Source organism: Microchirus variegatus, assembly GCF_963457635.1.
Source record: "Microchirus variegatus genome assembly, chromosome: 13".
Lineage (NCBI taxonomy): Eukaryota > Metazoa > Chordata > Actinopteri > Pleuronectiformes > Soleidae > Microchirus > Microchirus variegatus.
Genome location: NC_139814.1, coordinates 11,094,913 through 11,122,746, shown reverse-complemented (window position 1 = coordinate 11,122,746; position 27,834 = coordinate 11,094,913). Strand labels below are relative to the sequence as shown.

The 27,834-nt window shown below is 38.4% G+C and overlaps 1 protein-coding gene across 3 annotated transcripts; it reads left to right on the top strand.

The window, feature by feature from the left end:
* Nucleotides 1-27,834, top strand: LOC310935849 (myocyte-specific enhancer factor 2D homolog). 3 transcript variants are annotated; one of them, XM_083899821.1, is made up of 14 exons: nt 1-161; nt 7,154-7,304; nt 7,441-7,498; nt 10,262-10,465; nt 12,280-12,417; nt 14,674-14,890; nt 15,458-15,514; nt 16,098-16,279; nt 17,305-17,334; nt 19,617-19,746; nt 19,866-20,055; nt 20,918-20,986; nt 22,172-22,222; nt 22,724-27,834. In XM_083899821.1, the coding sequence occupies exons 3-14, from the start codon at nt 7,445-7,447 to the stop codon at nt 23,181-23,183; spliced, it is 1,782 nt and encodes a 593-aa protein (XP_083755947.1). In that variant the 5' UTR covers nt 1-161; nt 7,154-7,304; nt 7,441-7,444; the 3' UTR covers nt 23,184-27,834. The 3 variants fall into 3 exon arrangements, with proteins under 3 accessions (XP_083755947.1, XP_083755949.1, XP_083755948.1); XM_083899823.1 differs by having other exon boundaries at nt 7,154-7,498; nt 22,724-23,025; nt 23,212-27,834; XM_083899822.1 differs by lacking the exon at nt 17,305-17,334 and having other exon boundaries at nt 7,154-7,498.

The window sequence follows — 27,834 nt, the reverse complement described above, 5'->3', positions numbered from 1 at the left end:
ATAGTTACTTCAGGAATAATTGGAATAAAAATATACGGAGGATTCGTGTAAATAGAGACATCGCTTCAGTGTAATTAATTAACGCGTCGTAATTAAGACGGGTCGTGTTTGAAGCAAGTGGTGGCAGACCTATTTTCGATTTTTATCAGCAATATTTCAGGGTAAGTGGAGTGATACATTTCCTTCCTGCGTCTTTTCTCGCACAGGAGCACAACCACTTGCTATACTATTTAATTATTGAATTTCCAAAAAAAAGGGGGGAACGCCGCATATATTAGCATTACACAGAGGGACACGAATCATTTAAAATGCAAACTGTCCACAACACGATGTAAAACAGTGCGTGCTCCGGCTCTTATTGCCGAGTTATATGTGGAGAGTGTAATGAAGGTAATGGCTGTCCGTCGGACTCATAACTAGAACATTGTGAAATGGCCTGTGTATCGTAGCTCGTCGTCTACTGTGTACACCGACCTCATTTATAATGCTTTTAAAGGACTAGTTTGTTTGTGCTAAGACGAAGACATGGTCTTCAAGCGGGTCAACTGAGATCCTGTATGGATCCTGTCTGCAGTCAGTGGGCCTACACTCCATCTGTCATAATGTGCAGTGTGTGGAATAGCTGAACAACAATGTCATTTTAACCTCAGTGTTTGTAAGAGAGCTGCTGTTCAAAGCTCTTCACACACTTGCATTTTTCTCACCTCACTTAAACAGGAGCCCGAAGAAAAACGATATTCTCCTCCTCTGGTTTAAGTTTATGTGTGTGTATTTAGGCTGTGATGGTTCAAAACCATTATTATGAGGACATATTGACGAAGTAAGGACATTTCAGCAGGTCTGTTTTGGAGGATCAAAGGCTATATCTTAGTTATGGGTAGAATTAATTTTGGCATTAGGTTTTTACACTGACTGGTCACTTAATTAGGTACACAGGACACCTAATAAAGTGACAGGACTGGCACCTCGTGTGGTCTTGAGCAATGATCTGGGCTGTAAAGAGTGGTTTTCTGTTGAATGACTATCGTTTTAAACCAGTGTGGTCGTTCTCCTCTGACCTGTGTTATCAACAAGACATTTTCACCCAGAAAACTGTTACTCACTGGGCACATTTTCTTTCTTTTTTTATAGGAACATTCTCTGTAGAGAACAACAAGAGAGGGTTGTGTGTGGAAATCCCAGTAGATCAGCAGTTTATGAAAATATTAAGACCAGCCTGTCTGGCATCAACAACCAAGCCAAATACAAAGTCAATTAAATCCCCCCCCCCCCCATGTAATTTGCTGGTTAGATATTTGCATGAACAAACAGTTGATCGAGTGTACCTAATAAATTGAATGTAGTTGAGGTGTTCCAGGTTAGACTGAGGCTCTTGGGAATGCATTCTGTCTATGAGTGTCCTCACACCTATAGAGCGAGACCTCTGTGTTTGTCTGTGCTGACTATGATATTTTTGGTGCTGAAGTGCTTAGATTTTGTGCAAAAGACACACTAAAAGACAAAAGCTTTGCTGTATTTACTGTAAGTATACATCCTACAGCAGTTTCTGTCAGACTCAGCCAATAGTTGTGGTGAAACACTGAGTTGTGCTGTACATATTCTTGGGAAATGTGCATGGAAATGCAGCTGCCACGTTTTTTGTATGTGCCATCTCATGGGAGATACCAAAGCTGTTTGGTTTAGAGATAGGGCGGTGAGATGGAATGATCCACCACTAAGCACTACACGTTACAGATGGATTCATGTCAGCATTTGTAGGTAATGCAGCAGTCCCACTGCAGGTTCCTACCATCAGCATGGTTTGCATAATCTGTAACACAATCTGTGTTGGATTAAGCACAAAATTGTAGCTTTTCCATTAGAAGCAAAGTTCTATAAGTCTTAAATTGACAGTCTATTGTTTGAAATGGAGAAAATCCTGTTTCACCGCTGGCCTCACAGCAGATCGGTGAACCAGCTGCTTCAAACCGTCCTTCAACAAAACTGTTTTATTAAAATGCACAAAATAACAGTGTTATCAAAGCTTGCAGTTCCTATGGGCAGGATTTTGAGCTGACAAGGCAGTGAGCGGTTGCCAGGGTGAACAAAATTATACTGAGGGTTTGTTTAAGTTCACAGCCACAAATCCAGCATTTGAAGCTTCATTTGTAAGCAGCATTTTGTAACATGAGAATGTTCACCTTAAGTAAAGACTTGAGGTACAGACATAGATTTGTACAGTGATTTAATATTGTTGATTTACTATACTACTACTATATCAGTCCACATGGTGCATTAGAAATGGGGAAGAATATGTTTCAACTTAAAAATGAATACAATCAGACACCAGGAAGGATATGATTTGAAAATAATATTTTAGTTTTCATTTGAAACCTAATTTATTTTCTCTTTTGAAACTGAGTAACCTTCAACTGCCCTCTTGAGAAAGAGAGTTATAATTGCAAACATTTTTCTTCCAAACGCGTTTACAAAATGGCTTATGGAGCACCTCTGTTGAATGATTCAGTATGTTATTTACTGAGGACTTGTTCACTTTCAAGTTCCCTTGAGTAGAATGAAACAGCTATTACATCCTATTGCATATTAACACAATATGTATGTACTATATATACATATATATATATATATATTATATATATATATACATACATACATATATACATACATATACATATACATATACATATATATATATATATATATATATATATTTATTTATTTAAAATAGTTTTGGAACAGATTTCCTTTAATATTTAAACGAGACATGTGTGGCTGATTGAGTGGATTATTACGTTTGTTAGCATACATCTTGTAATTTGTCTCCTCTTAGTAATTTGTAGTATTTTGAACTTAAAACGTAAAAAGAACCTTAAAAAAAAAGAAATAGTGATTACATAAAAAATTACATTATACTTTAGATAAGACTCTATAGTTCATAAATTCCTCTTTGGTCGATGTAATGGGTCGTAGTGTGTAAAAGATTAGTTTAAATGCTAAAACAATTACTTAATTGACAAAATATGTAAGTAAATAAACAGATTTTAGCTTGAGGGTTTTGTTCACTGTTTAGACAATAAACTGAATTTATTTAGCTTTTGTGTCAGATAAAAACTAAGGAACGTGGAAGGACTTGAAGTACAACAATGGAAATAGTTACTTTTTACACAATTCCTTGACGTTTAATATGCATACTATTGAGCTCAGTATGCGAAATGATATTTGAAATGTTACAGCAATATTGTAAAATGCTAGGAGCACAACAAATACATTAATTTTTCCTCACTTCCCGTTCCATTTTGTTGTCAGATGGCGTGACTACTATCCTGTCCCATCTTTGAGGAGCTGTGATTGAGCCATTAACGCCGCCTTAAAACCTCAGTGTGGTTGTGCAAACCTCACTGCAAGTCACGTTTGAGGCTTTGACCATTATTTATCTTAGGGCTTTGCCCCATTTCATTTGCTAGTGTGTAATCAGCTAAAGGTCACTGCTACTAATTACTCTACTCCATAACAGACAGATGCCTGCCCTGAGCTTGATTGCACTCCTTTTTCTGAGTTGCATAGCCATCATTTGTAAGATTCAAATAAAATATATTGAGGTTTTTTATCAGGGTGATGAGGTCAAAAGCTGTTCATTTGCCGCCATCACAGTGCTGCATTTATTACTTCCATCTATGGCTCTTCTGATTGATTCCTGTGGCATTTCTTCCTCTGTTTGAGACCTGTTTGTCGCAGAGTGAGCTCGGCTTGGCCGAATGCCGGGCTCAGTTTTAGCCAAGCAGTGACCTCATTATTTTGGTGTCCAATCAGTCCTCTGTTCAGCTCCTAATTGCGCCATCAGGGCCTTGAGGGGTAAGAGGAGGGATGGATGTGTCAATTACAGTAATAAGGGGACAACCATGGAGAGGGCAGTCAGGGAGAGCTCGGTGTCACCCCATTCTGGCCAATTCAAGCCTAATCAAAGATAATATTGTAGCCTAATGGTGACAGTAAAGTATAGTATAGCTAATAAGGGAAGAGGTTGTTTTAAGTCATTTTCCCTCCCAGGAATCAGAAATTCCTTAATACTCATCTTATAATAATTGTTTATAGTTGATTCCTAACAGTTGCAGCTAATGAGTGATTCACAGCGAGGCCCAGCACTGCTGTGAGGACACTTTTAATCCATAATGAGCTCCATCTTAGCATAGCACAAACTACTTCATGGAGGATTGTGTTAGTTTTGCAGCCTTCAAAGTAATTGTTAATCTGTTTATAATCTGTTTGATGATGACCGTAAACACACCTTGCCTCTTTATCACTGGGCAGATAAAGCTCAGATTCTCAGATTCTTTACTGGCTGTGGCCAACATTAGCAGTGACGCTTACCTTTTTAGATAATGATTATGATGTTATTGAAATCCAAACCAGTGGCCATGTGGAGCTGTTTAAAGCAGTGATTCTCAAGAGCCAGCTTTTTTATTTTTATTTTTAACTTTCAAAGCTAAAAGTAGTTTCCTGGAAAGATTGTGATAATAGATTAGCAGATGAACAACAACAACAACAAAACCAATTGAACAATTTAAGTCACTGATTAATACTTGACCTCATTCGTTGGATCCATGGGAAATTTTTTTAGTTTTACAGAATATCACCGTTGGTATAATACTCAGCTCCAAACGATTTGTAGAGCTTAATCTAACAAACTGGATTTTATTATCACTTCTGATTAATTCACAGTCTTGTCACACTATGAAGTGTTGAAATGTGGTTTCATGTGTAAGCCCCATGTGCACTCCAGTGGCATTTTCATTGTTTCCGTCTGGTCTAACAACAATCCCTCAGGAAAGCGTGGAAAACTCAACACAATTGACACAGAGCTGGTGTTGGAAGTGGCATTGGGGGTTTTAAAGGAAATGCAGCGTGTGAAATAGATTTAGGTTTGGTTTGTATTTAGAGAGTTGAAGATTTCTCTTTGATTCTTATTCTATCTTTTTAGAGGTTTCACACAGTGAGACAGTGAGAATGGATTAAATGTTGCTCCTACAACCAAGTTAATGTCTCTTTCTGTGGTTTAGGGACATAAAACATCCACTTAACAAACAACAAGATGTTTGTCTTGTCTTCTTCTGTCATAGAAAATGTAGTTAAACACACATGAAGATGTGCTCGCCTCACACCAGTTATAGTGCAAACATTTAAGCCTGTAACTAACAAATATTATTTTCATATCAATTCATCTGCCAGGCATTTTTGCAGTTCATTTTCTTTATGTCTTTATTTTTTCCAACTCAATTTAACAATATTTAATTTACCATTACCATGCTCAGTGGTTGATTAATAATAACAACACAATTAATTATTGATCCATCTGGCCTTAGCCATTTGACTTTCTCTCTTCTCTTTCTGTGTCTCTCTCTGTCTCTCTCGAAGATTAACTTTACATGCTTATTATAAGTCACAGTTGCAAATGTATGCCATTACTTACAGCAGATTTGCGTTGATCAGAATTTGGTAACTAATTCATTTTAAAGGGTGGATAATAAATTCCTCATGCCACCACACATAATAATCTGTTTTATTTAGTAAATCAGGTCACTTCCATGTTATTTTTATTTATTTTGTTTTTCAATAGCCCAGGTAGTGACCATTCCCTCAGTTTCAACAGTCTTAATAAAACCCTGTCGTGCCAATTAACTCTGTCTTCAATGATTGAATATAAACAATCGAACTATTGACCTGATCTGTGATCACAGCTACACGTGTAATTACTTTTAAAACCTCTGATATTCATTTACAGGAAGAGTCCTCGTGCTCTTAGTGTCAGGACATTCATTCAAGCGTGTTTATTTAGTCAGTTTAATTCAAATCCAGGACAAACACACAACACACAGCTTTGAGAGCACTGTGCTGCAGCCTTGACTTGTGCTCTTGCCATTCATTATAATTTCTTCTTAAATAGATTCAGCTGCCATACTGAGTTCTGTTCCCAGGAAAGCTTGTCTCACATAATATTGCTCCAAAGAAAGACATTGATTATTTCAGAGATGCTGTTGAATGGCCCTAAAGGGACTGAAGCATCACATTTATGAGGGGGGAGAACATGCTGACCGTTGTCTTGTTCACATTTTGTGATGACTCAGTTTAAAAGTTTTATTTTAATGTAGGCCTGCAAAAGTATAACATTTTAGGTGACACATTTTTGACCAAAGTTTATCAAAGCTACCAGTATCTTGCCAAAGGTTTCAATAATTGAACATAAACCATCAACCTCATAGGGGTCCTGCCCCCTTCTAACACTAAATGATTATTTGCCAATTGGTTGTCAATCAAACACTTGCACTGCTGTCATCTTGATGAGCGAGTGACAGGCACCAATAATGACTGTGACAACTGCTCATTCAGTAAGAGGCCAAAAACATACGATACTGTACATGTGAATACTCTTGTGACGTGATACAGTGACAATATTGGTGTATTTGTAAATGCATTGTTTTAAAGTGTGTGAGATATACTAGAAAGAAATCCATACACTGTATTACAGAAAACAAAATGCACATGGAGGTGAATACAATACTATTTTTGTTATGTTTATTGTGGACACTATAATTTTGTAAATGTCCAGGCAAATCAAGATGAGAATAAATGTAAAAAAAAAAAAAACATGAGTAGCTCTCAGCCATTTCTAAGTAGCTCTTAGAAAAAAAAACCCTGACTTAGACTGTATATAAACATTGACTTAAAAAATAGGCTGGAGGTAGCAGTTACCTTTGTGAGAGTAGTTAAAGATGTGAAATAAGATGAAATCAACCCTCAGTCCTCAGGTGAATAGTTGACTTAGTTTACTGCCTTCTGCTTGACACTTGTTTGCTGTTTGTTGATGGTGAGGCTTAGAATAATACTTCTCAGAGACTGGTGTTTGTCCGCGGTGTCACAATTCAAATCAAAAAAGACGGCACACACATGCATCCACAAATATGTTGCATCATTTCATTACTCAGACCTTTGTCGACAAGTCAGTGTCGGAATGAACCAAATCTGTGGTTCATGGTGGCAACTGAACAAAGTTATCACGATACCAGAAGACAGTAAATCTGACCTGTGATTCTTTCATTGTTTGTACAGCCCTGATACTGATGTTTTTCAATGAACATGTCCCCCTCTTTTTTTGCAGGAGAGAAACGTTGTTCCTGCTCAACTGAACGGATGAACTGAGGACCTCATCGACCTCTCACCTTTTTCTGCAGTTCCCGCTCTTCACTGGCTGCTCGTCGTGAAAAGGAGTCGACCACGTTGCCTCGCCACACCTGGGCAGAGAAATGCACGTGTGTGCGCTTCCTCTCATAAATGACAGTGTGAGTGTTTTTGGGCTGAAGTAAGAGGTAGAGGTCTGTTCTTCGTCTCTCCCCGAGGCACCTCGCTGCTTGACTGACTCCAACATTTGTGTCCACAACTGCAAAGCATCATGGGTAGGAAAAAGATTCAGATCCAACGGATCACTGACGAAAGGAACAAGCAGGTGAGTCTTATATTATCTTTCACTGAATTGTCTCTTTGTTATATATATATATATATATATATATATATAACACAGTATAATGACCAATAATGACATCAAATCACGTTGGTTTTTTTGTCATGAAGTTCCTGAAAATATGCAAAAACTAAATCCTGGAAAGCTTTATAGTGGAAATATTTTGCAAGACTGCTTTTCTCAAGACAACATTTTGAGTTTTTGTTCAATTCAAATAATTATATGTCTAAAAATACAGGTTTTTTTGCAAAGGCATACTAAATATGTTCTTTTTACTACAAAAAATTAACACGTTAATTGATTGACCAACTGTAGCATGTCCAGTGAAACTATTCCTTAAATTATGTTTCATTACTACATGTGCATTTATTGATCCTTTTTGTTTTAAGCAGTGATTTAATAGTGTAGAAAATATTGAAAAAACATATTCGTACAGTCATGACAAGGTTCAATATAATAATCAAAGAAACTAAGAATCAACATTTAACCAGTGTTGTAATATAACAAATTACAAATACTTAGTAACTGTAGTTAAGTACAAAATTCACATACCTGTACTTTACTTTATATTTCTAGCAACTTTTACTTTTACTCCACTCCATTTCCTAAATAAATTGTGTACTTTTACTCCACTACTTCTACTGCTACTACTACTATCTTTGTTACTCGTTACTACCTAATTGGTTATGGTCTGTATTTATAAAGTGCATTTTCTAGTCTTGATGAGGTTGTAATCTTTCACAACCATTCACATGCTGCAACATGGGTTAAGTGTCAAGGACACATATAGACTAGCAGAGCCAAGAATTGAACCCACAACCTTCCAGTTGAAAGACAACTCACTCTACCTCATGACTCAATCCCTACCTCTCACTGTTTTAATACTTTTACTTCTAAAACTTAAGTACATTTTATATCAGAAAATTACTTTTGATAAGTACAGTAAATGTCACAAGAGTTTTACTGAAGTAATATTATTAAAAGTGACTTCAACTTCTACCAAAGTCATTTTCTGGTACTTTATACAAGACTGCATTAAACAATGTCATAGAGATCACCTCTGTCTGCTGGAGTAAGATCATGCAGTTCTGGTCTGTTCTTGCACATTAATAATGCTGAAGTTGCTCAAACGTTGATTTATGCCTGTGTCATTCAAATATCCATATTTTCAACTACTGTAGCGCATGCCGTCCTCGAGAATTTGCCTTTTTCAGTTCTGTTTTGTTGTTTCCTTTCTGATCATCACCAGTCTTCTATCTAAACTTCACAGCAGGGAGGATGTCGACAGAAAGTGTCACTTTTTTTCCCCTCAAAAACTCAGTTTCATCACATTTGCCTCACATTCTGAGTCCTCTATGTTTTTCTTCTTCGTCTTTGTAATCCAAACACATAGTCATGTTGTTCCAAATTGTTATAAGTGGCTTTTTTTTTCAACCCACCTATCATACAAACCAGATTTGTAAAAGCTGTGATTATGTTTTTTTTCTTTTGCCAAGATTCACAATCACAGCTGTGAGCTGTGTAGGTCCTTCGCTCTTTCCTCCCCCAAACCAAGATTCTCTTTTGTTTCCTCACTACAGTCTGATGAGTAGTCCTACAAAAATGTTAATTTGGTATTTTTACTTATTTTTTTCCCTGGTAGTATTGTTTTTCTAAGCCATCAAGACATATTTTAATTCCAGTCAAACTTGAATGTATTTGGTCTCTTGTGACTGTGAGCTAGAGCTCACAATATATACAGAATATATTTATTTATTTATTTCTCAAGAATTTGGTCCAGAGCCGTCACATGTGTAATCTGAGTGAACATAATGATGACTAATAACTTACATTTAACTTTGGAATCAGATTAGAACCTTTTCACTGACGGGTTGATTAATGGAAACCAGTGAAAGAACTATGACCTGTAGCTTTAGCACTCAATATAAACCTTTTTATATTCATCAAGTTTGTCTTGCACTGTGTCACAGTGAATGTGTACCTCTCCTGTATATGTGTACTGTGTATGGATCATATCTAGTGATGGCAGAAATCATCACACCAAGAATAACTGGACACAGAGAAGTCAGTCATTGTTACTGTTGTTTTCTTCTAAGTATTTCAGCTACAAGCACCAAAAAAGCCAAATATTAGAGAATCAAAGGTAAACCCCATGAATTGCAAAGTTCAAAGCAGCTCATTTGAATTCATGAATAATAAACGACTTTACAAGTAGAAAAAAACTATTGAATTAAATTCATGGAAAAGGATCAGTGACCTGCTCATTGATTAAAAGCCAGAGTCTCAGTTTGATGGATATTATGTCACTATAGTTCTGCGGAAATATGAATGCTTCATTATTGATGCTGAAAATGGACTCCAGTGTGTTTCAGTGATTGTTCTGACAGCACCATATTTTATTAATTACTCAGCTGCAGAAAGATTACTCACACTGTCATCAGCTCTTTCGTCTCCTTCATTTTTAATTTCATTTTGATTTTTAACCCTAACACTGCTTTGTGTGTGGATAACAGTAAAGTAATGCAAAGATAAACAAAAAAAAAATCACTATGATCGTCTGCTGTCGTCTGAAAAAGAAATGTCAGAGACTAAAACAAACATGACCAGTGAAAGCTCTGCACCTTATTTTCTGACCTTGTTGTCTAGAAAATAGAAAAAAAAAAGAAAAAGGGTGTGTTAGTATAGCACAACACACAAAGTCCTCTTAACCAACATTATTTGTATTCTTTCTCTGCCGTTTTCCTTCAGGTGACATTCACAAAGCGAAAGTTTGGCTTGATGAAGAAAGCCTACGAGCTGAGTGTGCTGTGTGACTGCGAGATTGCCCTGATCATCTTCAACCATGCAAACAAGCTGTTCCAGTACGCCAGCACCGACATGGACAAGGTCCTGCTCAAGTACACAGAGTACAACGAGCCTCACGAGAGTCGGACCAATGCCGATATCATTGAGGTAAATCCATCACTCCTGTAGTTCTTAGGACATCTGAAGGATAAAACAAACTCAAATGGGACATAGTCTTCCAGTCGCAAAATTAACTTCTGACGCTAAGCACTGAGATTCACAATATGACAGACGTCATGCCAGTTTTTGTAAAATGGGATTTCACACTGAAACACTTGCATTCATTGGATGACATATGTAATATTCAATAGTTTGGGCACCCCTGTAAATGTTCATGATTTTCCTTTATAAATCATTTGTTGTTTGTATACGAAATTTCAGTTAAATATATCATATAGGAGACAAACACAGTGCTATTTGAGAAGTGAAATAAAGTTTATATGATTTACAGAAAGTGTGCAAGAATTATTTAAACAAAATTAGGCATGTGCATAAGTTTAGGCACCCTTGTCATTTTATTGATTGAACCGTGCCTGTGGTCTACCTTTAGCACTAATTATTGGAACTCGAAATTGGTTTGGTAACCTCAATGACTCTTGACTTCCATACATAGGTGAATCCAATCATGAGAAAGGGTATTTAAGGAGGCCAATTGTAAGTGTTTCTCCTCTTTGCATCTTCTCTGAAGAGTGGCAACATGGGAGCCTCAAAACAACTCTCAAATTATCTGACAATGATTGTTCAACATCATGGTTTAGGGGAAGGATACCGAAAGCTATCTCTGAGATTTAAGCTCTCAGTTTCAACTGTAAGGAACATTGTGAGGAATTGGAAGACCACAGGCACAGTTCTAGTTAAGGCCTGAAGTGGCAGATCAAGAAAAATCTCAGATAAACAGAGGTGAAGGATGGAGAGAACAGTCACAGTCAACCCACAGACCAGCTCCAAAGACCTGCAACATCATCTTTCTGGAGATGGTATCACTGTGCACCTTTCAACTATTCAGCGCACTTTACACAAGGAGATGCTGTATGGAAGAGTAATGCAGAAAAAGCCTTTTCTCTGCACCCGCCACAAACAGAGTCACTTGAAGTATGCTAAAGCACATTTGGACAAGCCAGCTTCATTTTGGAATAAGGTGCTGTGGACGGATGAAACTAAAATTTAGTTATTGCTACCTACAGTAAAATTTGGTGGTGGTTCCATCATGCTGTGGGGCTGTGTGGCCAGTGCAGGGACTGGGAATCTTCCACTCAATATCAGCAGATTCTGGAGAACAATGTCCAGGAATCAGTGACAAAGCTGAAGTTGTGCCGGGGCTTTATCAAGACTACGACCCTTAACACTGCTCAAAATCTACTAAGGCATTCATGCAGAAGAACAAATACAACGTTCTGGGATGGCCATCTCAGTCCCCAGACCTGAATATTATTGAAAATTTGTGGTACGATTTAAATCGGGCTGCACAAAATATTGAGTTAATTTTTTTTTTGGGGGGGGGGGTGCCTTAATTTATACACATGCCTAATTTCGTTTAAAAAATTATTGCACACTTTCTGTAAATCATATAAACTTTATTTTCACTTAGGAGGAATCTAAAGAGCAAACTCATCAACACCAACAGTCTAACTGGATTTTCACATGTTGCAACTAATGGTTTAATTATGACAAGAATGTACCTGACCAAAGTGACATTATAAATCATTATACATTATAAATAAAGCGAGAATTAGGTGTAGTAGTTCTTAGTAGTCACTGGAGTTGCCCCCTGGTTACTGCTATTTCAGTTTAATTTCCTAGGTTTCACTTTTCAAACCAGAAGAATATGTCAATTTTTTTACAAAGCCTATGTGTCCACACAAATTAATATTGTGTCTATTGTATAGCATCTTGAATTTCCCTTTCTTTCTTTATGTTCCTAGACTTTGAGAAAGAAAGGCTTCAACGGTTGTGACAGTCCAGAGCCTGATGGTGAAGACTCCATTGACCAAAGTCCTCTTAACGATGACAAATACCGTAAGACCACAGAGGACCTGGATGTTCTCTTCAAACGCTACGGAGTGAGTCATCTAACCTGCACTTGACCATTAATGTTCTCACCTTTTATATGGAGTAATAGGAGTGACACGGTGTGGAAGTTTCCCAAACGGGTCACAACACCAGTGTGTCTCATTGCACCTGCATTGATTTTTAAAGGTCTATTTCACTGAGGTCAGCCTCACTCTTGTGGTGCATTTAAAGGTGTGTGTGTCTATAAATGCTTGCTCCAGATGCTGAACCTTGATCAGACAAAGTTCGCTGGTTGACGTATAGGTTAACCCTCTTCTGACCATCATGATAATCAGGCCGTCTGGATTAATTTTCATTTGCTGGTGAATCTTGTCTGTGAATGGACGGCCGTTCCATGGAAGTCCTGAGGACTAGCTCTATTTCTCTGCTTTCCAGTATTCATCATCCATCTTCCACCGCTTTATCCTCTACATGAGGGTCGCGGGGCAAAAGGTGGTGTCACACCCTGGCCAGTCCATAGTTTTTGAATTTTACAGATATCCCAAACGGTCTAGGAGTTGCAGTATTGAGAAGTGCACATGCCAAATCCTGACGGCGAACAACAGGATAGTAACAGAAGGGTTAAAATTGCGGTGCCTCACTTATTTTGCATTGATGGTGTCAGACAACTCCCCTCATTGTCCTGTTCTGCTGCTGTACTGATCATATTGTTTTTGTTCATAATCATAATCAAATATGTTCACACCAAGTTCATTTGAACATGGGCACAACCACTGATTTGAAAAAAGTTGACTTGATGCTTAAAAGTTGTGAACAGTGTTAACAGCAAATGTTGCAACAAACCTTGAGTCGACTACTTGTTCTGCTTTTCTCCATGGTAGACTTCTCACTCAGACAGTTGTCAGTAATTGGTCTGTGTTTGGCTGCAGGAAACAGCTACTGATGTGAAGTTCCTCTGTTTCTTCACATATTTTTGAGTTCTTTTGCAGAAGGTCAACACATCATAGGAGATAACTCATTTAATTCTTTCTCGTCTTGACTGTAAGGGCACAGCTTCTGTTTTTTGTTTTGTTTTCACAACTGCTCTTACTCTGGCTTTGCTTTTATTACTTGTGAAGACTGTGTTCCCCTGTATCCTCCAATTAAATCAAATTGGCCCAGTAGAATTAAATAGTTGCTGCGGTTCAAATGTCAAGAAACTTTCTCCAATTAAATGCAGACAAAGTGGAGATAAGAGGGAGTTTATGACGAAATTTTACCTTTTACTGAACTACTAAGCATTTTTTTGTTTGGATAATGTCATCTTTTTAAGATGGTTTTAGCGCAGTACAAGTACTACCTATGTGTGTGTAGTTGTTGACTGAAAAACCATATCAAACTGCTTTGAAAACATGTTTTAGTTTAGTCAGTATACCAGTGAAACTCAAATGTGTATATTAAGTGGAGGGTTAGACCAATTAATCATGTAATCAACTGATTACATTTAAAAAATTAGCATGGCCGATTATTATTCATGAAATGTCCAATCATTAAAACACATTTTTGTTGGCAGAAACTACATTTTTTAATCTAATAGTTTTTTTTGTAGGTTTTTTGCCGACATTTTTCATGTATTTAATAATTAGTTTATACTTAAAATATCATATATAAAATGTAGATTGGAGAGACAGAACATTAGTGATGTTCAATAACTAGTTACTGGTTTGTTAATTATCATAAAACATTTTTTTTACCAGATGGAGAAAATAAAGAAATATATTGCCCTTAAAAAAAACTTCACACAAGACATCACACAAAATGTGCACTATGACGCTTGTAGATAAAAAAAAAATAATAATAAAAAAAATAATAATATAAAGGGAACATGACATTTCAGCTCTTAGTTTAACTGTTCAGTCATTAAATATAATTTCTTGTTCCGTCTCACTGCTGCTTGGTTTTCAGCCACAGTAGCACTAGTCGGCTCCAGCAGAGACTCTTTAAGATGAGCTGGTGAACAGTGGCGCGTTTAACTTCTAACAGCCTTATATTTCCCGCAGGAGGTGGTGAAGAGAACTCTACAGAGGTGGCCAGAAACACGACTCCAAACAAATGACAATGTTGCTGAGTAACTCCTAGATGTGTAGCTATTGTTTGCTAACCCAGTCACCATATCAACAAATGTCAAGGCTGCCTTCACGACTTATTTTCATTTCCATCAAGTGGCTGAAACATTCAGTTACTGTAGGATTAAGGATTAAAAATGTGATGTAGAAAGAACAAAACATTTAAGCGGAGAAGTAAAATGTCCCATTTCCATTTTGTAGCAGTCCACAGCTCCGCCCCAGACGTTCTCCATGCCAGTCACCGTCCAGGCGTCCAGTCAAAGCACACTGCAATTCAGTAACCCTGGCAACGCACTGGTAACTACCTCCTATGTAACATCATCATCGCTCACGGATACCCACCTCCTGTCACCACAGCAACCAGCTCTTCAGAGAAATACAGTGTCTCCTGGGTTACCACAGCGACCAGCGAGCGCAGGTGAGTGACATTCTGCAGTGTTCCATGAAAAATTGTTTTAGGTAAATGTACAAAACAAAATGAATGACCTTTTTCTAATTTAACACTGTTGTCTGCACTTCCTTAAAACATCTCTTAATGTTTGCTTCCTCAAGAATAATAATGACTGCAACCAATGTTTCTTGTATTTATACACTGTTGTTAGATCACTGCACAGCTACAGTAGATACTGAGCTCCTTATCCATGTAATGAGCTGCTTTATTCCTCAGGGACAAGTGCACATTCCTTTGCTTATTTGACATTTGCCTCTCAAAAATGTAATAAAAATATTTATTTATATTGTTTATTTGGTTTGTAGCTGTATCAAAAAGGCATCAAGCATGAAACAATTGTAGTTAATGAGGAATTACCTTTTTTTATTATGATTCAAGATTCATATTTGAACGTTATGTGCAGTGATTGTGTTTTTTCAGAACTACATGTGGGTTATGTGTCTGTAGAATTCTTATAACAATGGTTGCTCCTTTTTTTGTAAAATATCCTGGTACTGATTGCAATAGTTTTCAGCAATCCTCTTCATTCAATAGGTGCTCTTCTTGGAGGTGACCTGAATAATTCAAATGGAGGATGCCCAAGTCCAGTCCGTGAGTCTTATTTAGTTTGTTTCACAACCTGAACAGGATTTTTTTCCTTTAGTTGTTTCCTCCTGTTCATCGCCAAGGTTTTCCTCTGTTGTCTAGTTTGTATTTCCAAGGTTCCTCCTTTTTAAACCACATTGTGCCTTGGAGGGATCTGGAGATGCCACAGTAACATCGACAGACATGCCTGGGATTCCTGGCTCTACAGATTATTATTTAATATCAAGAGACCTTTTCTTCTTCTTCTTCGATATTTGTCTTATATGATTTCATTGGAAAATATTTTTCTATACTTGAAGGATTCATGTGAATCTAGGGCCAGTAACACAAAAAGGTTTGAATATCATCGACTAAGGTCTCATTAGAATAAGAATAAGAATTTTTCAATTTGCATGCCATGATATTGGCTTCTGAGCTTCTTTGTTTCCATTAACACTGACATACATTTCACTTCAGAGACTCAGAACAGAAAAAGGTTGTTTTAACTCACCTTTGATTGCACACAGCCTCTGCACCCCCACTGGCTGCTGCATTCACCTGTTTGATTTTCCTAATGATTTCTGTCCATTCACACCTCTGTTTCCCGCAGCTAATGGATACACCAGTGCCAGGGCCTCCCCAGGCCTCCTCACCGTTTCCAACGGCAACAGTCTGGGGAAAGTAGTTCCAGCCAAGTCTCCACCCCCACCTCCCAGCCCCCAGATGGTCAACAGCCGCAAGCCAGACCTCCGAGTCATCACCTCACAGGGTGGAAAGAGCCTCATGCAGATGGTGAGCTTAACCAAACTGAACTAGTGATGTCCGATAACATTTGGTCCTTTAATGAGACTCTCACCTCTAATAAAAAGCTATAGGGGTTCCTGAGTAAGTACATAGCAAAACAACACCAAGGACATGAGGAGATAAAATAGTCTCAGAGAAACACGGCTACACCAGTGAATCAGTGAAATTATGCCAAATACTGGAAAATGTATATTGATGAATCAAATGAAATCCAAGAATTGGCTTTGTTTTGTTAGCGAAAACGTAAACAGACAGACATTTTTGGTAAACCCTTGAGATTTGACGTCTTAATATTTATTTTGGCAAAGTCTTGGATGAATCAGCCTCTGACATGCTGAGGAGATTTCTCGTAACGGGAACAGAAATCTTGCAGAAGTCCTTTGAACTAAGGACGCACTCATTTCCACGCATAGCCGCTGTTTGATAAAGTGTAGAAGCAGAAAGAAAGAAAGAAAATCTGTGTTCCCAGAGTTTTTCATGCTGCAGAATAAAGTGTAAATTCTTTGCACTTATTTAATCATATGTTATTCTTAAAATGTAACAAATGACTGTAAAAATGTGAAAGGTGTTGCTCTCCGGGAGGGTACCACAGGAAATGATTATTTAGAATCTACAGAGTGAGATATTTCTTAAGAATAAGGACTTAAAGTTCCCTTTTGATCTTTGAAACAGTTGAAAGCTACGTGGGAAGATGTTGTCTATGATCAAAAGCTCCAGAACAGCTACCAAGATTCTGACGACTATTAATTATGTTTTGATCCATGTTGACTGTCAACAGACATAGTGATGCCACTAAATCTCCTCTAACATTGAGTCTCACACATTTAACATCCTTCACAGATTTCTCTTATTGTGAAACTGCTAAACAAGCCAACTAACATCAATTAATTAGTCTGTCAAACAGCAGTAAATCGTTTTTTTTTACTGTTTCCATTACTTTGTAATGACTCTACTCACTGTTGGTTACAAAGCTGAGTCAGAGTTGTAACCCTCTCTGTTACCACCCTTTGCAGACAGAGGATGAGCTGGAGTTGGTAAACGAGGTGATTTTCCTCCACGTCAGTCGCTCGCATGAGTCGATGATTATTGACTGTCCACACATTATTAGCATGGTTATGATACTTTACAAGAGTTTGTCATTGTTTTTTGGTCTTGCTCCACTGACATTTCTCCAGTATATAGTCGTCAGTTTGTGGTTCTTACCTGACTGCATGTGGTTCAGGGCTCATGGTCGTTTTTTGTTTGAGCATTTTTATGGTTTTAAGATCGCGATCCTTCGCAATTTAAAATGTACTCGAAGTTTGTGTGACGTAAACATTCACAGCGATCAGCAGAATTGTCCTTGAGTGATCGGATCATCACTTTTCAACAAGGAACCATCGACTTCATCTTATGACATCACTTAAAGCATGCGTGTCTTTTCACTTAGCATTGTGGTGCAAAGTGCCACAGAGCATGTTCCCTGTTCACTGACACTCACGCCCACTCTCATTCCCAACTTCCACATAAAATATCAAGTATTTATAATAATTATTTATAAAAAAAAAACGAACTGGAATTACATTAAAGGCATTTAATCTCTGCATTTTAATTATAGTATATACATAAAATAGTAAAAATGTATATTATGGATGCTGGATAGCTCAGTTGGTAGAGCTGGTGCCTCCCCTTCACGCTTTTTGACCTAATAAAGGTAAACAAAACAAAAAAAAGCCCACAAAATATCTTGAGAATCTATCTTTAAAAGGATATTATTGATATTTTAACTCAAAAAAATGCTGGCAATATTTATTATCCTAATGCACATCATTTTAAGTTGCAGTCCTAAAAATGTTGTATAAGCATTCATATCTCAGGAAATATCATTATTTTCACCAAAACTAATCAAGGTATAATAGAATAAACTAAAACAACTTACTGTGTGAGAGCACTAGTAAGCCTGATTAAATATGTCATAGAGAGGGGATGGTGGTTGCTCCTCTCTGCTGCTGCTGCTGGTGTTGATTATCATTGCAAGTTGTCAAGCAAGAATCTCATTTTCCACAGGATAGTGATTTATTTTCATCTCTCTCACCCAACCGCCCTTCTTCACTTCTTCACAAAGGCAGTTAATTGAATCTGGTCCTTCTCCTCAGTCTAACTCCCCTCCCTCTCCTTCTGTAGCGTAATACTCATAACTCTGGCTGAATGTTTCCTCTCTTGATGATCACTCTTACAATATATATGAGTAATTCCATTCCAGAATTATTGCATTTTTGGCCTTTTATATGCAGACCTATTGTTTTCCCTGCTCTGACAAAGAACCGCAAACCTGCTTTTATCTGCGATATAAGTCAGCCCAACCAGGCTCTGGTGTAGTGTGCTTCTTCAGAGATTTGTGTCTTTCAGCACAGCTACATCATCATAAAACCTTAGGAAAACATTTGCACAGGTCGATCAGCATGTCTGCTGCAGCTGCGTCTGAGAAATACGCAATATTTTGTCATTTAAATGTCCGCCGTAATGCACAAACACTGAGCAGGTGGCAGGTTTGACCCCATTATCCTTCTCTTATAGTCAAAGATTGAATCATAAACATGTCCACTGACAGCAGCATACTCTAAAGCCTTTAGTGACATCCACTGGAGAAACATGTGATTCGCTGCATATTCATATTCACATGATTGAGGACACAACACGGCAGTTGCTAGCAAAAGGAAAAACAGCTGCACTAACTACTGGACAGATGAAGTTTACCTCAGTGAAATGATCCATGTGGATTCTGAAATCTCAGATAACGCAAATGCTAGTGTTACAACCGATTAGATGATTAGTCAGTCAATAGAAAATGACTCTATTATTCACTGAAAAGAGTAATATAACGTTTAATATACATATAAAAGGCTCATTCTGGTGTAATGAAAAACAACAATTCATACAATCAGGTGAGTTTACACAAAATTAAATATGATTATTTTGTCTTCAGTTTCTGTCAATTAAAAATAATTTCACTTTATTATAACTGATCCTTAAACAAAAAAACCCTCCTCTAATACAGAAGTGATTTGCCTTTAATGTAATACATCTATGACATTTATGGTTCACACAAACCATAGAAGCAGTTTTTGATGCATGTCGCCAGGACCCTCCTGAAAGTAAATCCATTCAGCTCTGAGATTTACTTGACTCTGTAGGTCATAATGAATCCAGCCACCTTGTCATTTTTTTTCAGCATGTTGGAATTGACATTATGGAAATAAGCCTTAACTTTTAGCTCATGGTCACGTGTGTAAGTTGTTTTTGTCCTTTGTTTTTGGGAGTAACATGTCATCGTCCTCTCTGGCAGAACGCACAACGGCTGGCAGCTGGAGCCCAGGTGGCACAAACTCTCACCACGCCAGTGGTTTCTGTAGCCACGCCGAGTCTCCTGGCGCAGGGGCTGCCCTTCTCTGCCATGCCCACAGCATACAACACAGGTCCCCGAACACACACCGCATGATTTCAGACTGTTAAAAATATGTTTCTTGTTCTGTCAAGATAGAAAATGATGGGGATATTTCCTTTTGTAACTCTTCTTTTCTTCATCTTCTCTCAGAGTACCAGCTGACCAGTGCTGACATCACCGCTCTACATGCCCTGGCATCACCTGCTGCCTTGTTGCCAACGAGTGTGTCCACGTGGCAACAGCAGCAGGTTCTTTCCCAGCAATCGCAGCAGCAACAGCAGCAGCAGCAGCAAACACAGCAGCAGCAGCAACTTTGTCTTGCATCACTCAGCAACTTGGTGTAAGTCCTTTATTTTTTAAATTTTCTTTATTTTATCTCGCCTCAAGTCTTTCCTCGACACCTGGTTTCCAGCTATTTTGCCATCAGTGCTGAGAGAGGATGGAGGTTTCTCTGGTGTGATCGAATCTCTGTCTTCTTCTTTCTGCTGAAATACTTCTGACACCCCCAGGCAGCTTGCATGATAACCATACCATGCAAGCAATTCACATTCCTCTTTTAGTGACTCGGTCTTTCACCAGCATCTCACCATCTCAGCGTCTTCATAACATCGATCTGAACATGGTTTGGTTTTTCTGGAGCTGAATTCAGTAGGATGCAGGGTAGGAAGTGACAAAACAAACGAAAGCGCAAGCTGTGTAAACTAGTCATAACCTTCCTCGTGCATGTGTTTAAGTGGATTATGTGAACTTCATTAAGGTTTATTTCCATGCTCTTCGTAAGATGATAAGCAAACATGCTAAGCAGCTTGACATGAAGGGATTTAAACAAGAAATACTGTCATTTTAAAGAGCTGCACTGGTTTTTCAGTCTTATTTTTTCACAGCAAGGGCTGAATAAATAACTGCAGGACAAAGGACAAAGCAAGAAAATACAGTTTGGAGAAGTTTGGGGAGAATATTGTCACAAACCACATATTGGTAGGGCTGGGTATTGATTAAACAAGCTTGATATAGAGTTGATATTGGTATTTGAAGGATTGTTACAAGGTTTAGAAGGGGACAAAACTCTGTTTGACATGTTCAGGCAGATATGTTAAAGACTTGCGTGCCTAATGAGAAGAGCTGCTGGTTTCCATGTGGGCTTTGGTGGCCTGCACGCCACCACCAGATCCTTGAAGTGTGTTCTCTCCTCTCGTCCACAGCATGTGGGGAGTGGACAAACAGAGCAGCGAGCTGTCTAGCCAGGTGTCCAGTCTGGCTGCCAATCTGAGGTGAACAGCCACTACTAGTGTGTTCGTCTGTGAAATGTCATGACCTTGTCTGTAGGGGGGGTTTGTGTGCTGTTTTGTGAAGGCATCTGTATAAACCCAAACTGCATTCACTACATATTGTCATACTGCACATTTAATGTGTTAAGGCCTTGAGAATAAACATTCTCAAGAAATGTTCTTCTGGAGCTCAGTAAAATTATACATTGCTGATTTACATAATTTAGATCTTATCATTTTAAACTCTGCTGCATGTGTATAACATATTTGGGTAAGAAGAAAGCACTTCTCCATCTTTATAAATGAAGCAATGACCGCTTGGAATTTATTTTATTTTACTGTTGTTTATTCAACTTAAAGGAGTTTAAAGAACTTTAATCTACTTAAATGCTTTTATTCACTTATTATAGTCATGTTATTTTGATGTATACTATATGTTTTTAAGTTACTTTTACTACAAAGACTGTTTTATTGTTGGATGTTTACATTTAGATTAAAGCTCTTAGCTTATAGTAGATCGTATGTATATATATATATATGTGTATATATATATATATATATATATATATATATATATATATACACACATATATACACATATATACACATATATCCAGTCCATTAGTGCATTATTTTGACACTCATGTAAAAATGTTGGTGTAAATGTGGCGTTTTAAGAATAATGCCGTTTTTAATCTATGTGTAATCGCATGAATTGAATTCATGTTTTAAAGTTAAAAACACATTTTCCTTTGTCATCCCCCTTTATTACTTTGCAGCTCTGTGACGTGTGTAAATACGGTGGCACATTCAAGAGAAAAAGGCAAACCAGTTAAATTCAAAGAATAATACAATCCAATGCCAGTTTAGATAATATTTATTTTCTGTGCATTTTTTCCTTATGGGCCACCATACACCCAGTGTGCTTAGAAAGATACCCCAGCCTGTCGCTGTAGGACACTGAACATCTAAATACCTCACACCCTGAAAAGGTTTTCCTCTCTGGATCTTATACTAAAGTGGAGCCAAACCTTAGCTTCTGTGTTTCAGTCTGATTTAATCATTAACATTATTGCTGTTTTGAAAGAGACATTGCTCGCAATAATGTTTCACACTTTTCTCCACCCATGCCTTCTAATCCACCTCTGCTCTTTTGATTTGGGCTCCAACATTTCTTTCTCCCCACAGTGTTGGTTCTCCATCCAACCTGCTCTTGGGTAGAGATGAGTGGTTGGGCCGGTACTGTATCACACTTCCTTTTCCTGTGTGTCTGTGTGCTTTTGGCTGGCTGCCTCTGAGCATGTGTGGTGCTGTCTGCACTCAAACAGGAAAGAGACCAAGTTCCGGTTTCCACCATTTTATCTAACCCGTCATTATTTTCTGTTTATCACTGGTAGTTTCCTCACATCATGGCTGACTCACTGCGAATCACCTTGTCACACAAATCATTTCACGCTTCCTGGGCTGTTCTGTTGATCTTTTGGGAACAGGAAGGGAGGGGGGGGCGTTACTTCTGCTTTGAAAAGACTCAGACCTGATTGGACTGTTGAATAATTGAGTGTGGCTTTTCCCTGTTGGTTCTGTGCCTTGTAATGTGGGTTTTTGTCTTGGCCCTCCAGCTTCTATTACACACTTGTCAATGGCTAATCGTTTTTGTTTTTGTCCTCACTTTTCCTCTATGTTCTGTCCCTTATCCTCCATTTTCTCCCCCTCTCTGTCCTATGTGATCTTTGTTCCCAGGCCGCTGACACAATTACCTCAAGGTGCCATGCTGACTGTCAACACACACTCCGGCGTGAGCATCAAGTCAGAACCTGTCTCGCCTGGCCGGGATCGCAGCACCCCTTGTCCTCCTCCCTCCGCCACTCCGTCCTCAACTTCAGGAGGAGCCATTTTGACCGCTCCGCCACAGTACCCCAGCTCCCTGCTGTGCCTGGAGCCTCCGACCGGCCGCTCACCCGCAGACAGCGTCAGCAGCAACGCCAGTTCCTTTGAGGGCAGTGATCGAGACGATGCCGGCACAGCTGGTGGAGGCGGTGCAGGTGGAGGCAGCAGCAGCGCGGCCGGAACTACAGGACCCGCAAACCGCTCTGTGCCGCCTGACTTCAGCCCGTCGGCCGAGCTCCTCAGGGTGTCAAACGAATCGGAGCAAGAGGGAGGAAACATTAAGCGCATGAGATTGGACGCCTGGGTCACATAGAAGCGCCAGCACCGCCTCGCTGCTGCAGCCCCCACGTGAAGTTATGGTGACACTTAAACACCCACAACACACACATACACACACACACACACCCACTCATCCTAGAACCCCCACTGCCCCAACCCGCACTGCCACGTGACACTATCATCATACATCTGCCTCTTTCTGAAACTGTACCACTCAGCTGCGTCACTCAGACTTATGAAAAAGTAAAAAAAAATAATGAAAATTCTTTGGGGTGGCGCTCTGAGTGAGGGGAGAACGGTTTAGTGCTCAGCCGGATATTTAGGCTCCTTCAGTCGAGGGACAGTAGATTTTAAAGCCTTGTTGCTTGAGTGGACGCCCGTGTAGTCATTTCTTTTTGTAGAAAACAAGGTGTTCAGCCTTTCAATCTGACAAAACCATGAAATATTCCTCTTTCACATGGTTTCTGCATAATCTTCATGTATTCACATCTAGATCTGCTGCGTCATTCATATTGAGAGTGGTGGCGTTTCTGTATTATGGGACTTCTGCTGTAAGACTCGCCACTTCCTGCTCTTTAAGTCCATGTGGATCGTGTGTGTGCTGTCCATTCTTCCACCAAACTGCACTATTGGAAAAAAAAAAAAAAAAAAACTTAATCTGGACATATTTGAGGACTGAGCATCTTTCAGACACTAAACAGACTCTAACAGGGTCTTAATGTTTAGGGTTTCTAACTCACCCAGACGGGCACGAGCCCTCTTGTGGCATTCTGTGGCTGTGGAGACGAGCACTTTGCCAGAGTGCCAATATCAACCTCTCTTTAGGAAAAAAAAAAAGAAGCCAAATGCCTTTTGCACATGGTGCAGGGACACTGACGACCGATCGCTCATGAAAAATGGTGAGAACCAGAAACCGTCTCTGCTTTTCAGGCTATGAATATGTCGTGACTCCTCCCGTCCGCTCACCTCATCTCCTCTGGAACTCAGGTGGGACTCATCGCACCAGAAATCCCACCGTTCACTTGACTTTATTACCAGGAGTAGATGCCATCCAGTTAAAAGCATAGTGTGTTTTTTGAGCCTGCAGTGGCTTTTTTTGAGGTAGAGAAGTATTTGGTTCTTTCAGTCCAAGTGTTCTTTATCTGTTGGTATTTTAAAAATCTGTTTTGAAGGTCTGTTAGTCGTCCAGAAGTAGGAATTCTGACTTTGTATAAAAATCACTCCTTATACAAAAAGCTTTGATGTCCTCTTTAGCTCTCTCTTGCTCTCCTTAGCTCTTTGCCGTGTTTCAAAAAGTGAAAGGAAAAAGACATTTTCTATATTTCTACCGCTTCAGTTGGCGACAAAGTACAATAGCTTTTCAGCTTCAACAACGTGTATGTACATATAAATATATTTGCATAGACTTTGCTAGGTATCCCTAAAAACAAGCAATGTGTTGATTCTCAGTGGATCTGTTTGCATATACGAGTGTGACTATGATAATGTTTCGAGCTACAGTGCAGGGGTTTACGCCACACGAGATAGTGCTGGTGGATCAGACTTGTTTTGGTAAAACTATTTAATGCTAGTGTTGATGGTGTGTGCACTTTTGTCTCTCACTCACAGAAGCCTGCTCAGTTGTGGTGTCATCATATTCTCCCACCACACCTTTTTAAACAAAAAAAAAAACACGCAAAAAAAACAACAAACACCATCAAAGTAAAACTTATCATTACGACACTGCCATTCACTTACGTAGAGTACTTAGATAATACACGCATTCTAATTGACAGAATCATCTTCAATATTTTCCACGTTAAGAAAACACAGTTTATGCCTTTTTTCACTTTCTACAAGTGCTGTGTTTGTGGTTACATTGTATATTTTCTATTGTCTGCACCATTTCAGGTTTGTGTATGAGCGTGTGTGTGTGTGTGTGTGTGTGTGTGTGTGTGTGTGTGTGTGTGTACACAGGTTGTTTATGCATAGAAGCAGAAAGCCTCTTTTTTCCCCCTGATGAGCTGACACTCTGGTGTGAACCAGCTGATGTTTGTTGACTGTTGATAATCTACTTAAAGCAATGCTACACTTGGGTCTGTGTGGGTGAGACGGCAGCTTTATTAAATGCTGCTGTATGGTGCAAGAACTCTCAGCTCACAGCGCCGAGTGTGAAACCAGTGTTTGACACAGAGGCTGTGGGTGTTTGTGTTCGACTGCCTACAAAAAAAAGAAGAAGAGAAATCACCGTGCTGTGCGACCGTTTCACGTAGACGAATCCACATCTATTAGCAGAGGTTTTGCTCTTTCCCCGCGATCAGCTTGTTTTTCTCCGTCCATTGCTCGGCCGCGTGGCGTGCGGGTGTTTTACTCGGCTAATTTCAGGTCGTTTGTGTTTTCTTTAAATAAAATCAGCACCGGAAACAATTTCACCACCACAACAACAACATTAATGAAAAATATGTTGGAGAATGTTTTCCTCTTGAATCATCAAAGGAATCATTTTGGAAAGTTTGATGAGAAGATTCATGTCGGTCATTTGTGTGCATTCAATTTGGTTAAAAGCGTGTTTGCGTCCACATAGAGCAGAATCCTCTCTAATGCAGCGCTTAGACTGAACGGTCAAACTTTGACCACAAATGTAATTAAAAAGAAGAAAATAGGAGCATTTATACATTTATCCACATCCATTACTGTGTCAAGCGCAGCAGCAATTCTGGTGAAATCTTCAATGGATTCTTCATAATAATTGTAAAGTTTGATATAAATATACAGAAGCAGTTGTGGTGTTTTTGTTTTAATCATCACATGCTTCGTGTTTGTCATGATTTATGAATACTCTGTTTACAAGGCACTTTGTAACAATTCTTTTAGATGCCACTTTAAAAGTGAGCAGTAAATCTCTAAATAATAATGAATTCACAGGGATTATATCTTTCATCTGCAAAGCAGTAAGATTACGATCACTGGAAGTTCACCACACAACGATGGCAGTGGTTTTTCTGATCTTATAATAATGTGTGAGCACCAAGGTTATTATAGTTAACGAAAACTAAAATTGATAAAACATTTTTCGTTTAAAAAATTAAAACTCTTTAAAACTTACAAAAAAAAAGCCTGATTAACTAACTCAAACTGAATTGTGCGTTTATAAAAACTAACTAAAATTGTAGTGAAAATGTGCTTAGTCTTCATCTTTGTAAATGAATTTCATAGCTAATACTCCATAATACAAAAAATTAAAACTAAGCATTTAGAAAAAATAAAAACAAGCAAACCCACTCTAAAAACGAATTAAATTGGACTCATTTTAAAATAAGATCGTTCAAATACCATTGGTGAAAAAAGTGAACGTTCAATCCAAGATGGCGGACTTCCTGTTGGGTTTTGATCACGGTCCTAATGTCATTTCTTCATCCTGAGCTTTTACACTAATTTTCGTGCGATGTACGATAATTGTGCTGTTTGAGGTGAATTTGGACAGCACTTATTGGCCCCTCCCACATCCAATTTTCATTGCACTTTCTCCATGAGTTTTAGAGCATGGGAAAACTAAAAGTAATGAAAAATCCAAAACTATTATAACCTTGGTGAGCACTCAGTATTTAGGACAGTCACAATCTTCTCATCTAACTCTCAGAGCGCCACATTTAATAAAGACGTGTCAAACGGCTCCTTTAAATACTGAACGGATGAGCGGCACCGCTCCCTTTGACAGATGATGATCTCAGTAATTTCCTTATTTACACAACAGAAGTGAATTAGCGTGTGAAATGCTCGGTGTTTGTGGGCGTCGACCGTGGACTCCACACTGATTGGCTGTGGCATCCTTGCGCGACGACGCAGGCGCGTTAATGTAGAATACGACGTACGGTTCTCTGTCCAATCTGTAGTCACGAGACAATCTATATGAGTAAAGAAAACCTGGACCCTGTTACTTGTCGTGTACAATGTTTTTTAGAATCTCACTATTTTTGAATTAATTTGTGCTGGTGACAGTTCCATTGTCTAATTATTATAATGATATTATTATGGAGCTTTTTTTTTATTTTATTGCTATTTTGTGTAGGATAGCCAACTGTTTTTGTTTCCTCTCTATGACTTCACCTTTATCATAAACATATTAGTACTGGTTTCCTTTTCTCCAAACAACTTGCTGACAGTTGCACGATGAGTTCTTGTGGTATTAGCAAATGCAATGAAGGAAGGAAATACCAGTTAAATGCTGCAATTTTAATTAAGATATAGAATATATTTATAAGAAAAAAACAAAAAAAAACAGGAAACAACGGAAATTTAGTAAATCATGAAATTTGAAAAATGTAAATGCATGGGATTATCGGTAACAGACGTCGTGTTACGTACAGTAATGATACAAGGACATGCATCACAAATGAGTTCTGAAACGACTCAGAATAATGTAGCATATGAAATACTAAAGATGAAATTTATAGCTAATATATTGTGTTGAGCTAGTCTGCTTTGGGTTTTTGTTGTAAAGAAAAAATACTTCTTTTTGTCGTTTTTTGAGAATGATATACAGTTTGTGTATATTTTCATATACAAAGTATGCACTGATATGTTATTGAAATTCTATACCGCTTTTACAAAAAGTGTTTGTTGTACCAAAGTATCCAAGTCCCTTGAAACCTTATCCTTTTTGCGTATGTTTTACCGTATTTTATATATTAAATAGACAAACTGAG

Excerpts from the sequence above, each read along its gene's own strand:
- LOC310935849 (XM_083899821.1), top strand. The coding sequence starts at position 7,445 with ATGGGTAGGAAAAAGATTCAGATCCAACGGATCACTGACGAAAGGAAC. Across the intron at positions 12,418-14,673 it reads TTCTCTTCAAACGCTACGGA|CAGTCCACAGCTCCGCCCCA; the intron begins GTGAGTCATCTA and ends TCCATTTTGTAG. Across the intron at positions 22,223-22,723 it reads AGAGATGAGTGGTTGGGCCG|GCCGCTGACACAATTACCTC; the intron begins GTACTGTATCAC and ends CTTTGTTCCCAG.